This window comes from Leopardus geoffroyi, chromosome B4 (assembly GCF_018350155.1).
Source record: "Leopardus geoffroyi isolate Oge1 chromosome B4, O.geoffroyi_Oge1_pat1.0, whole genome shotgun sequence".
Taxonomy (NCBI): Eukaryota; Metazoa; Chordata; class Mammalia; order Carnivora; family Felidae; genus Leopardus; species Leopardus geoffroyi.
The window spans coordinates 60,276,540-60,289,909 of NC_059341.1; the positions used below are offsets into that span (position 1 = coordinate 60,276,540).

Below are 13,370 nucleotides of genomic sequence, written 5' to 3' on the forward strand. Positions count from 1 at the left end.
TTGTTGTCAGTGCAGAGCCCAACGTGGGGCTCTATCTCATGAACCTTGAGATCATGCCCTGAGCCAAGATCAAGAGTCAGATGCTGAGCTGACAGAGGCACCCAGGTGCCCCTCATAGTTTTAATTACCTAACATTAAAGCATCCATGTAATGGGTGAGGACAGACCTTCCATGAGGGCACAGAGCCCACAGCTCTATCTCCAGCACACAGTAGCTGGTATTGTTTTCACCAAAGACATATTTATTTAATGAATGCCAGTGAGTGTTCCAAAAGAAGTCCAAGGCACTCCTTCTCTATGCTGGCTAACACTCTGTCCATCTCTCTCTGAAACGTTCTACTCATTTGGCTCTCACGAACCTGACTCCTCTCCTTTTTGACCCTGCCATTTGTCTCTCTTACTTGGCCATTCTGCCACCCTGGCCTCTTACAAGATGTTCTTTGTTTTTCCTATCACTATATTCTCTCTTTTAGCAACACCATCTGCTGTCCTTGCTCCAACTAATATCTCCAAATATAGACTTAATTTCCCATACATTTCACAATCTGTTAATGTGATTCAGCATATTATCAATGAACATGGCCAACCTCCTTTTACTGTATTCTTTCCTTCCCTGCTACAATAAAAAGTCTTAATAATATCACCCGGTTTCCAAACAGCAGTGCCTCTTATATGCCTCTCACTGCCTCTCTCTTATCTCCATCTAGGAGCCACCAGGTCTGTTGACCCTGCTTTCATTATTGGATGCAAGGCCTTTTTCTTCATTTCATTCATACCGCCACCTGGCTAAGATATTTAGTGATTCTCAACTAATCTGTCCTCTTCTAGTCTCTTCCTGATAATTCTTTCCTGAAAACTAGTAACTGTTTAATCACTTATAATGACATTTCCACCAAATTTTTAATGACTCATAGCTTTCAAGCTTTTCATACTGAGTCTAACTTGTCTTTTTAATCACATATAACACTCAGCTATTAAAACTCTGGACCTCTACCAATTATTCTACATGTGACCTCTTGCAATATTTATTCCAGTTCATGTCTTGACTATTCTCCAAGCCAAACAATTTCCTTAAACCATACCCTAATTGACTCCATGAAATCGTCTACAATTATGTGGGTGGGAAGATTTCTGTTATGGGTTGAATTGTGTCTCCCTAACAAAACTCATATGTTGAAGTACTTCAGAATGTGACTATTATTGTATATAGGGCCTTTAAAGAGGTAATTAAGGTAAAATGAATTCATATGGGCAGGCTTTAATCCAATATGACTGATGTCCTTACAACAAGAAGCGATTAGGATACAGACATGTATGCGCACAGAAGAATGACCACAGGAAGACACGGTGACCAGGTGGCCACCCGGTCAAGGAGAGGGGATTCAGAAGGAAACAAACCTTGAACTTGGGCCAACACCTTGAACTTGGGCTTCTAGCTCCAGAACTATGATAAAATAAATTTCTGTTGCTTAAACCACCCAGTCTGTGGTATTTTGTGATGGCAGCCTGAGTAAATGAATGTAATGTCTCTCTTTACTTGATGTCCCCAGAATGTCCAGGCCAAACACAGGATGGGGATATTATGTAAAAATTTTGGGACTAAAGGTGGTTACATCATTTTCACCAATAGGACTAGAAGAGAATACTAAGAGATAAACTGAAACAAGGTTATGAATATTTAATTTATTACATGAGAATTTATGGTAACTTATTTCTCCAAGTCTTATTATTATGGTATTGTTTTGATATTACAACTCATTACTATACTATCAAACACATTAAGTAATACATACTCACTAAAAATAACTAAACAACTTTTACATAGAAGCTATGTTTTTAAAAAGAAGAGTATTGGGCGCCTGAGTGGCTCAGTTGGTTAAGTGTCTGACTTCAGCTCAGGTCATGATCTCGCGGTTTGTGAGTTCAAACCCCCGTGTTGGGCTCTGTGCTGACAGCTCAAAGCCTGGATCCTGCTTTGGATTCTATGTCTCCCCTCCCATGCTCATGCTCTGTCTCTCTTTCTCTCTCAAAAACAAATAAAGATACCCCCAAAACCAAAAGCACACTGTATACACTGTGTGTTAGCCAACTTGACAACAAATTATATTAATAAATAAATAAATAAATAAATAAATAATCAAACATTAATAAAAATTGAAAAGAGTAGTATTGGTAGAGAATTATAAAGTAAAGCCTGGTCCCCAATTAGAATTTGACATTTCTAACCATATTTTATTTGTGTTACTACATATATTAAAAATTATAATTTAGAAAATAGTAAGCCATTGCATGCTATTATTGTACCTGTAACTTTTCAATGATGTTTCTATAATCCCAAGCAGGCCCTCCAAGAGCTTCCTTAAAACGTGGTCCAGAGCGAGCAGATAGTCTCCAACCCATAGCTGCTCTCTGCACCATATTAGAATGGCTCTTCAGGAAAAGAGTATTCACTTGGCTGTCCAAATCCACTGGAATGGCAATCCCGCGATTCTTTGCTGAAAAAGAAAGATTTAAAATATTTTTCTCTTAATCTGACTAAAGCTTCTTACACATTACTAAAATGGTCTTATAAGCATAGAATAAAAAAGAAAAAAATATAAGTTCTGTGATGTAATGAACAGTATGGTGACTACAGTTAACAATACTGTATCATATATTTGAAATTTGTTAAAGAGAATAAATATTAAAAGTTCTCATACAAGAAAAACATTCTAACTACCTAAGGTGATGAATGTTAACTAAATTTATTGTGGTAATCATTTTGCAATATATGCATATATTAAGTCATTATGTTGTATACCCTAAACCAATATAAGATGTCAATTATATTTAAGTAAAACTAGGAAAAAAAGAAAAAAATCAAATCTTTAAACTCTGCCATTAAATTCTTTTCTATAAGTACAAAAGCATTTAACCTGAAAGTATTTCAATTCTCATGACCGATTATTAAACTGGGCTCATTAAACATTTAAGAACTTATTTGATTTCTTGATGATTAATGTTTGAAATGAACTTCATAGAGCATCAATATAGAAAAACAGTGTATAACAACCATGAAAATTTGTACTTTCCCAACTGCCAAGGAAAATACGAAAGGAGACACAAAACACATGATAAAATCCTGCCAGTCCGCTCATTAGTACAACTGATGTGCATGTGTGTATGCACACACATGAGCACTCATGCAGAATTCCAGCTAGTGAAACATCTGAAGAAAAAAATAAAAACTTGAAGAGTATTTAAAAATTTGCATTTGAAGAGGGCACGTGGTACATGTCCTTCTTCCCAAAATTCACCGAAATGTGTATTTCATCAGACTTACGTCACAGTACTAAAAAATGAGAATACTTGCCATAAGGAAAACAGAAATGTTGAGGCATTTTTACAAGCAGAATGAAGATATGACTGGTCCCTCAGAAAAGGAGAGAATATACACCGCTCTACAAGAGCTAAGAGTTAGAACAGGTCTTCCTCAGAATATAGTGAACGAACACCAAGAGTGATAATGGGGTACAGGGGAGTCATCAGGGCAACTCATTAAAGCATAGTATGTGAACCACTGGGAAGCCAAGGCCCTCCTCCCTCTCACTAGCATAAGCAGAGAAGTTAGCAGCAGCAATTTTTATCCAGAGGATAAAGTTAGGGAACTGCAGAAATGTTTTCTCATGAAAGTGAAATACCTGTCTGGAAAGAATGCCAAATGAAGGTGTCGGGACTTGACAGAGAAGCAGAACAGGGCTTGAAGTAACTCCAAAGATCTTCATCAAATAAGGAGTCGAATAGGGAAGAGAGAAGAGGCAGCTCCAGCAAAAAGAGAAAATATACAAAAGACTCTAACCCCTGAGCAAAGCTCTCCTATTTTAACACTTGTCAGTATTCTCAGCTGGTCTTCTGCTTCACACACACACACACACACACACACACACACACACACTCCAAAGGAAAGCTTGTATCATTTATTCAGCCCCTCACCCAGAACTCTGGGTCAGACCTGTCATTTATACAGGAAATGCTAGTAGAGAAACCCCTCAAAACTGAAGTGGAGCCCATGTAGTCATTAAAGACCTTTATAACCATGAACACACCACCAAGAATCACAGGGAAAACTATCATCAAGAATAACTGGCCCCATGGGTGTCTGGGTGGCTCAGTTGGTTAAATGTCTGACTCTTGGTTTTGGCTCAGGTCATGATCTCATGGTTTGTGAGTTGGAGCCCCATATAGGCTCCATGCTGACAGTGCAGAGCTTGCTTGACATTCTCTCTTACCCTCTCTCTGTCTCTCTCTCAAAAATAAATAAATAAACTTAAAAAGAAAAAAAAAGAATAACTGGCCCCAGTAAAAAACAGAAATGATTCAAGGAAGTACAAAAAATATTTAAATAATTCTAATTATCATCCTCGGAAAATGTGAGCATTAGCAAATTAGCAAAATGTGAGAAATTAGCAAATCATAAAAATAAAGAAATCTTGGAAATGAAAATATAGTTGCACATATGAAGATTTCAAACTGGCTGAAAAGGAAAAGAATAAGAATAAATACCAAGTTCATAATCTGGGAATGTCAAAGAATCTTCTAGAACATAAAGCATAAAAGATGAAAAGGGAGAATAAAACAGAGAGAGTATGAAACAGAAAAAGTCATCCAGGAAGTCAAATATCTAAAATGTCTAAGTTTCATCAAAAAACATAAGAGACAAAGGAAGGGAAAAAATTATTAAGAAAATAATAAATGACAATTTACCTGATCTGAAGAAAGACCTATGTCTTCAGACTAAAAGGGCCCACTGTGTGTTAAAAGGATTAAATAAGCAAGCATATTGACCATATTCTGGTAAAAACTGACAATGCTATCATGGGTTGAATTGTGCCTCCCAAGAATATTCAAGTCTAAATCATAGGTACCTGTAAATGTGATTTTCTTTGGAAATAGGGTCTTTGCAAATGTAATCAAGTTAAGATAAAGTAATACTAAATTAGGGTGGGCCCTTATCCAATACAACTGGTGTCCTTATAAGAAAGGGGTAAGGGAAACAGACACACACACACACACACATAAGAACGCCACGTGAAGATGAAAGCAGGGATTGGACGTACACAGCTTCAACTCAAGGAATGCCAAGGACTGCCAAGGAACACTGGAAGCTAAGAGAAAGGTATGAAGTCTCAGAGAGTATGGTGCCACTCACATCTTGATTAGACTTTCCGCCTCCAAAACTGTGAAATAGTACATTTCTATTATTGTAAGCCACCTAGTTCTGGAAATTTGTTATGGTGGCCCTATGAAAGTAATATAAATGCCAATAGCCAAGAGAAAATGGCAAGAACTCCTAGGGGAAAAAAAAAATAGGATTCCTACAGAAAAAAATACTGGCACCAAACTTCTCACCATCAATATTGAAGGCTAGAATCAGTAGTATTATACCTTTAAGAGCTAATGGACAACAAACTTTGAAACTAGGAGTTTACACCCATCTAAACTGAAAATCAAAAGTGATACTCAAATAAAAACATTTCAGAACATGTCTCAGAAATTTTTCTCAAAACCAGCTATGAAAATCACTAAAAAAAAAAAAGAGAGAGACAGGAATCCAAGAAAATGTCAGTGTGAATATGAGAAATCATGGCAACTGAGTATGAACCTGAAGAAGAGAATAAAGCAAGACACAAATGAAAGAAGATCCATTAGGCATTAATGGCTGGAAAATTTCCTTCCAGTTGGAAAAGTTTCAATATTGTTACATGACATCCTTGTCTCTAATGGTTACAGAGTGAAAAATATTTACATCTCATAATATTGTAAGGTCTAATCACTGATTTTTAAATTTTATCACCCTATAAAATATTTCATTATATTTCCAAATAGAATACAAATGCCATAAATCATAACGATGTAAAAGCAATAATCTACTTAACAATAGTTAGAACATAGAGTGGGAGAGAAGAAATAAAAACAAAGTCAACATGTTAAGTTCCTCATTTTTCAGCGTGGAGATATGGACATTATTTACAGCTGTTAAATCAAGATACAGAGATGTAAGGATATTATTTAAAGTTATTGTGATTGGGGCACCTGCGTTGCTCAGTCAGTTGAGCATCCAACTTGGGCTCAGGTCATAATCTCACAGTCCATGGGTTCGAGCCCCACATCAGGCTCTGTGCCAATAGCTCGAAGCCTGGAGTCTGTTTTAGTTTCTTTGTCTCCCTCTCTCTGCCCCTCCCCCACTTGTTCTCTCTCTCTCTTTCTCTCTCTCTCTCAAAAAAAAAAAAAAAAAAAAAAAGAATAAACATTTAGAAAATTTAAAAAAAATATTGTGATAGTCCCTGGAAGACTTTTTTAAATGAATGGAAGTAGGAAAGAAAGAATAAAGAGAGACAGAAGAATACGGCTTCTTTCATATAATGGAAGCAGCAATAATACTAGTTATGCTGCTGAAAATTCTCTGAAGTTGAGAGATACTTTGAAACTTCTTTGAAAACAGGTAATTTTAGCTACCAATATAAAAAGTTACCGATTTAAACAAGAGCTCTAGCTGAAGTTTAAGGAAATAATAAAGCTCTAAGGCAACCCTAAACAATTAATTGTACCACTGCCCAGATTTCCCTAGTGAATGTTTTCCCAATATTCATTATAAACGTCCTTTTTCCAAAGCATACAATGTCGCTGTTTATGTCCATCACACACAGCAGAGCAACCTCACTCCTGTTCCATCTGAAGGACAGACGGCCTCGACACCGCCAAGCTGCACATATTTGTGTAAATACTCAGTCCTGCACCACGATCAAGCCCTGGCGAGACTTTCTTCCTTTTCTGGCTCCTTCACAAATAAGCTGGGCTTGCTCTAAACATCCGAAAGTCAAACAGAAGACAATACTGTTCTATGTTCTTTTCTAAACAACAAAAAAGTAAAAATTGATAAACTTCAATGTTCCTCAAAATATATCATAGCCAAGTTTACACTAACATTTAAAAAAAAAATAGAGGAGGAGATTGGGATGTATCTCCCCTTTAGGAATCAGGTACATTAGGTACAACTGACCATCAAGGAAGTGCTGTTGCTGTGAATAGAATGTACACAAAGAAGTATTCAATGAATATTTTTCTTTTTTAAAAATATTTATTTATTTATTTATTTTTGGGAGAGAGAGAGAGAGAGAGAGAGAGAGCACACAAGCCAGGGAGGAGCAGAGAGGGAGACACAGAATCTGAAGCAGGCTCCAGGCTCTGAGCTGTCAGCACAGAGCCCCATGCGTGGCTTGAACTTGTGAACTGCTAGATGAGGAGGACATGAGCTAAAGTCGGACGCTCAACCTTGCTGAGCCACCCAGGTGCCCCTCAATGAATATTTTTCTAATGACACCAGTGGAGATGCAGTCCAGTGACAGCACTTCTATTCGTCTCAGCAGGGCAGGCTTCTAATTAGCCATCTCAGGAGAATCTCACCCACCCCAGATGTTGCGGCCACTATTCCACCATGACCAACAGCATGGCCCAGACTTTGCCGAAAGGGGTTTTTGTTTGCTTGCTTTCCTCAAATTGTACTACTTTCATTGGTATTTTTCTAGTCTCCTATCTAAGCACGAATTGTACATTATAGATTAACTGAGTAAAATACACTACTCTGTCATGCCTAAGGTTAACTCTAGCCGAGGGCTAGATCACAGTTTTTAAGTAATAAAAGAAAATTAACTATGCAATTGGGGAAAAGAGAATTTGAGTTAAAATAAGTCAGCTGTGGAGATAATGATAAAAAATTTTTCAAGCAATTATAAAAAGATGAATCCTTTTAAAGATATGGCCTGAAATAGATTCTCTACACTGTCAAAATATTATAAATAGTAATTCAAAAGCAAAGCTGACAATGCTAATTAGCTTTCCATATATTATTTAAAAATTAAAGCAGAAAAGAAAATTGTGACTAGAAAAAGAAAAGGCTTACAAAAACCTAAAAAACTAGAATGCAACAAAAAAAAATAATCCAAACTTATCTTACTTTTATTAAATTAGGGAAATTATGGTATGAATAGTACAGTATATCGACATGTGAACTAGGCTGTATTTTGGATTACTGGCTGTTCACTGCCCCCCTCTCTCTCATTAAGGGAGAACTAATGAATTTACTACAGCCAGTCACTCTTCTGGCCTATAGCATTAACTCCAACTGTGTGCTTTAATGGAATAAGTCACGTTAAAGTTTAAAACATTTAAAAAAGAAATCCTCCTATTTCTCTTCTGAATTAGAATGCAATTGGGATCATACCTTGTTAATGATATTTTGTCAGAGAGTAAGTATATGGAGTTCTTAAAAAAAACTAATGGTAGAAAGGATGGGTTGTTATTAATACATTTATCTTTTGTAGAGCTCTGCCTAGCAATAGCTAGTTCTCTAAAATGAGCTATCTTGACTCACAGGTATTTTGATGATTCGGCTAACCTACTAATTAGGCTTATAAATTCTGAAAATTCTCTGGATATGACTAGTCTTTGCAGTGATCTTAAGATATAATCGAAATCTACTTCTAATTATTATTCATTAAATATTGCCTATTGTGTGAAAATTTTAATTAGACAAAATCACTGATGGTGTCTGCCAGAACGAAATCTCTGAGAACACACATATTGCAGTGATGGGTGCCATGGAAAAAAATGCTTAGAGAGATAAACTGACAGGTTGGGGGAAAGAAAGGCAACAGAAAGAATCAGCACTAATTAGGACACTCGGTTGGTTGTCTAGCCTGACTGTGTGGGCCCACAAGAACCACAACAGTTGGCCCACAAAGAAGGTGTGATGGGGTGGGCAGTGTGGTGTCTTTTCTGTATCATGTCATAATATCCAGGGTAAGTCTCTATTGAAGCACGAGTGCTGTTAAATGTGAAGAACATTAAAGATACAAAATGCATCTTTCCTGTTTGGCACTCAACATACACTGAATTAATGCCCAAATTGAATAATTTTATAATTTTGTGGGTTATGCAATAACTAGTATTGGCACACCTGACTGATCATCTGGAAAAAATAAAGTTGACTCCATACCTTCTACCTTATAACATAATATATTCCAGACAGCTTGAAATTGTAAACAGCCACACCAAGAACACAAACAGACAGACAGAAAAACCAAAATCATGAAAATTCTCAATGGGAATTAAAAACAAAAACAAAACTCAGTCTGATCAAGGCCATTCTGAAGATGAAAGAAAACCTAAAAAGCCTGAAAGAAACTAAATTTCTGCATGCCAAAAAAATAAAACAAAATAAAAATTCAAATGACAAATGAAAAACTTTCTTAAAATGTTACTTATAGGCAAAGGACATATTTTCTTAATAAATAAAAGGGTTATAATGATTGAGAAAGTATTAAGATTAAAAAAAAAAAAAAAAAACCTTTAGGGAAAGTGGGCAAAACACAAGTAAGTCCACAGAAAAGGAAATAACAAGGACTCCATCATACGGACAGATTTTTTCTTCATTCATAAAAAGAGAAACACATATATAACAATACTGTTATTTAGAATGATATCTTCTATAACAATGTTTGTAGTTATCTATAATGACATGTTAAGATTGGCAAAGATCTAAGAATTTGGCAACAACATGTTATCGAGGAGTAAGATGCTCTCCTACATCACTGGTGATATGTAAATTAAACAATCTCTACAGAGGACAGTGTCTGTCAAAATTAAAATACCCAGAAAAAACTGAAGATTCCCTGAAGGGGAGGTGGGTAGGGGGATGGGCTAAATAGGTGATGGGCTAGGAGGGCACATGTGATGAGCACAGGTGTTGTATGGAAGTGATGAGTCAGTAAATTCTACACCTGAAACTAATATTACACTGTATGTTAACCAACTGGATTTAATAAAAACATGAAACTAACTAAATAAATGAATAAAAAATAAATAACCCAGAAATCCTACTCCTAGGTATTTACCTTATTCTTCCTCATATGCAAAATAATTTGAAACAAAATAAATATCCAGCAATGGGTTTAAATAAATTAGAATATAGGCCCATAATAAGATCTTATGCAGCCAATGACAAGAGTAGGATATTCATTCATTTACGTGTATTCATCCATTTATTTTATTCATGTAATAAATATTCACTGAATACCTACAGAGGCTCCAGGCACTATCTATCTCAGGCTCTACAATTTTGTAACAGATAGGATACTTAGCACTGCTAGTTAAGATACTTATTCTGCTTTGTGATCTCTGTACATGTTGTTTACTCCCAATGTACTAGAAATTCATTGAAGACAGGAAATACAGTTTGAAAGACTGTTTTTCCAAACAACTAAAATAATAACATTGCAGATAATGAACAGTCATTATAAATCCAATGAATCAATGAATATGTGAAAAATTTTATAAGATTTTGTCCCATCTTGTAACTTATTCAGATTTAATTTTTAAAAAGTAATAATGACAGTTTGAAAAATCAGAATTACAGGAGTGCATTATGTCAAACTCATCACATAGTCAACTACAATACCATAGGTAGATTAAAATGGATTTGTTTGTTTAATAGAGACTGAATTTCTCTTCTCAAAGAGTTACTATTTTCTACATGTTCAAATTTTTGGGGCAAAATTGGCTTGAAGATTGATGTTCATTATTCAAACCATTTGTAGAAGATATTTTACAGAATTTCCATTTGGAAAAAAGATTCTGTTGCCAACAAAGTACCCAACATTAATCCCCCCCAAATCATTTGAAGATTATGAAACACATGGAACAAAATTCTTTTTTAAGTGAAATAATATGGAAGTAATTTTTGGATGCTTTTTCTCAAAGTACTTCTACCATGTGCTATTGTGTTTTATGTAAAAGAGTAAACTGAGGAACAGGCACTGACCAAGCACATTTAAAACTGTACATGGCCTTAGCGCACTTGGGTGGCTCAGTCGGCTGAGTGTCCAACTTCAGCTCAGGTCGTGATCTCATGGTTTGTGGGTTTGAGTCCCGTGTCAAGCTCTGTGCTGACAGCTCAGAGCCTGGAGCCTGCTTTGGATTCCATATGCCCCTCTCTCTCTCTCTGCTTCTCCCCCGGTCAAGCTCTGTCTCTCTCAAGACTAAAATAAACATTTAAAAACATAAAAAACAAAAACAAAAAAAAACTTTCCCTGGCCTTAATGGCCCTATCATTTCTCAAATCTCAGTGCATTTATGGTGTGCATTTATTCCAGAGATCCCCATCCATACTTGCTCCTAAACCAGCCTTAACTTACCTCACTGAGGAGAGAATGACAGAGATATTTATATCTTATTCCAGGTAGCCCTCTTCCCCCTGCCTATGACATTACCTGGGAATTTGCATTTATTACCATTTAAGACCCTGTATCTTCCTATCAATTTCAAATTCCACATAACTTGGGAAAAAGTGTAGCAATGGAGGTAACTACCAGTAATTTCTGCAGATACAAATCATTCAAAAGCACCTCAGCTTTTAAAAGATTAGGAAGTTTATTCAGATAAACCTAATATGATATACGTGGTACATTCACAACTGACCACAGCTTCAACTTTAAATGCTTATGAAGTTCTATCAGAAAAACTGAACATGACATAAGGAATGCACAACTGATCAAGGCCTCAACACATTTGATAGTAACTGATAAAACTGTAGCATATTTCTGGAGTATTCATGAAGGAAAAAGAGACAAACAAATGATAGGAAGCACTCTTTTTTTCTATAAGGACTTCCTCCAAACCCTTACTAACTTAGCTCACAATCTCCTTACATTCTTTTTAAGTTATTTGAAAGCTGTATGCATTCGTTTCATGTACAGCTTAAATTACCATTTTGATCTACATTTTGTGTCTTAAAGGCATAAAACAAATAATGCTTGTTGAAACTGATTTGACAGTGGGGCATCACAAATGCCTGGTAGCACGTGTCAGCATTGAAGATCCTGGCTCTGTCCTCATGTACCTGTGTGACCTTGGGCAAGCTGCCTCACCTTGCTGAACTCACATCCCCATCATGAGATGGGGTAAGAATTATGTCCACATGGTAAGGTTTACCACACCGTCCAATACTCAATAAATACTTGCTGCTCTCAGCAGCGTAAGCACTAGTGAAGGAAGTGCTCTTGGCTTTTACTACTTTTTGTATCTAATGTACAAATAATGAAGAGAACTAAGAATTTTTGGTAATAAATGAGTTGAGTTTATGTACTTGAGAGCACATTACGAATTGCAAAGTGTTATGTAAATGTAACTACACAGAAAGTTCTTGAGCTATGGTGGTCTGACTTACCAATTTTTCAACTTTAGGATAGTGCAAAAGCGGGACACATTCAGTAGAAAAATCGTACTTCGAATTTTGAATTTGGATCTTTTCCCTTTTCCCAGGCTAGTGATGTGCAGTAAAATCCTCTCTCACAATGCTAGGCAGGTGGCAGCGAGCCACAGCTCCCAGCCAGCCACGTGATCATGAGGGTCCTGCACCCGTGCAACCGTTCTGTTTTTCAATTTCAGTATAATATTCAATAAATACATGAGATATTCGGCACTTTACTAAAGAATAAGAGCTTTGTGTTGGATGATTTTCCCAACTGTAGGCTAATGTAAGTGTTCTGCACACATTTAAGGCAGCCTAGGCTAAGTTAAGATGTTTGGTAGGTTAGGTTGTATTAAGTGTATTTTTGATTTATAATATTTTCAAGTTAGGAGGTGTTTATAGGATGTAACCCCATCATAAGTCAAGGAAGATCTATAATAAATATTCGCATAGGAGTATGTTTACCAACTTATAAATGCCCTGGACATTTGCTTTATAAAAACAGTGTTCTCTTGACTTTTTCTTAAATATGTATCCTCTTTGTTCTCTCCAATATTACAAATTCTTACATATATGAATTGTGTTAAATTGTAGCACCTCTTTGCATTCTTAAAGGGTTGGTGAAGCACAAAAATGATTTTGCACCTGAGTTGTAAAATTTCAGGTAAATCCCTACTCAGCAAGCCAAACTGCCAAGTTCTAGTTTATTTTTTAGGGCTTCCTAAGATAGGACTTCTGGGGGAACACAGTATGGCATACAGTTCATACTCAGAGAAACCTGGATTTTAAGCCCAACTCAACTACTTATTAATTGGACAAGTTATTTAACCTTTCTAAGCCTAAATTTCACTATCTGCAAAATTCCTAGCCCGTGAATTACTGTCAGTCAACAAACACTCATTAACCTGATCATCCAGAAGCTTTCAGGACCTACCAGTCAGTGAATAAGGCAAAGTCCCTGCTTTCATAGTTTACATTCTAATGAGAGAAGCAGACAACAAGAAGGAAAAATAAATAAACAAACAAGATGCTTTCAAACAGTGTTAAGTTCTAAGAGGAAAATAAAATAATAGAATAGGATAAGG

The 13,370-nt window shown here is 36.1% G+C and overlaps 1 protein-coding gene across 7 annotated transcripts in view; it reads right to left on the minus strand.

Moving 5' to 3' along the window:
- The window catches only part of ITPR2 (inositol 1,4,5-trisphosphate receptor type 2), a 508,939-nt gene that overhangs the window by 233,257 nt on the left and 262,312 nt on the right, over positions 1-13,370 (minus strand). For all 7 annotated transcript variants that reach the window (XR_006708628.1, XM_045463013.1, XM_045463012.1 and 4 more), the window contains one exon: positions 2,304-2,494. Coding sequence is in view for 6 of the 7 variants with exons in the window: in XM_045463013.1 (XP_045318969.1) it covers positions 2,304-2,494 (191 nt within the window). In the remaining variant the exon portion in view is untranslated. The remainder of the gene's footprint in view (positions 1-2,303; positions 2,495-13,370) is intronic.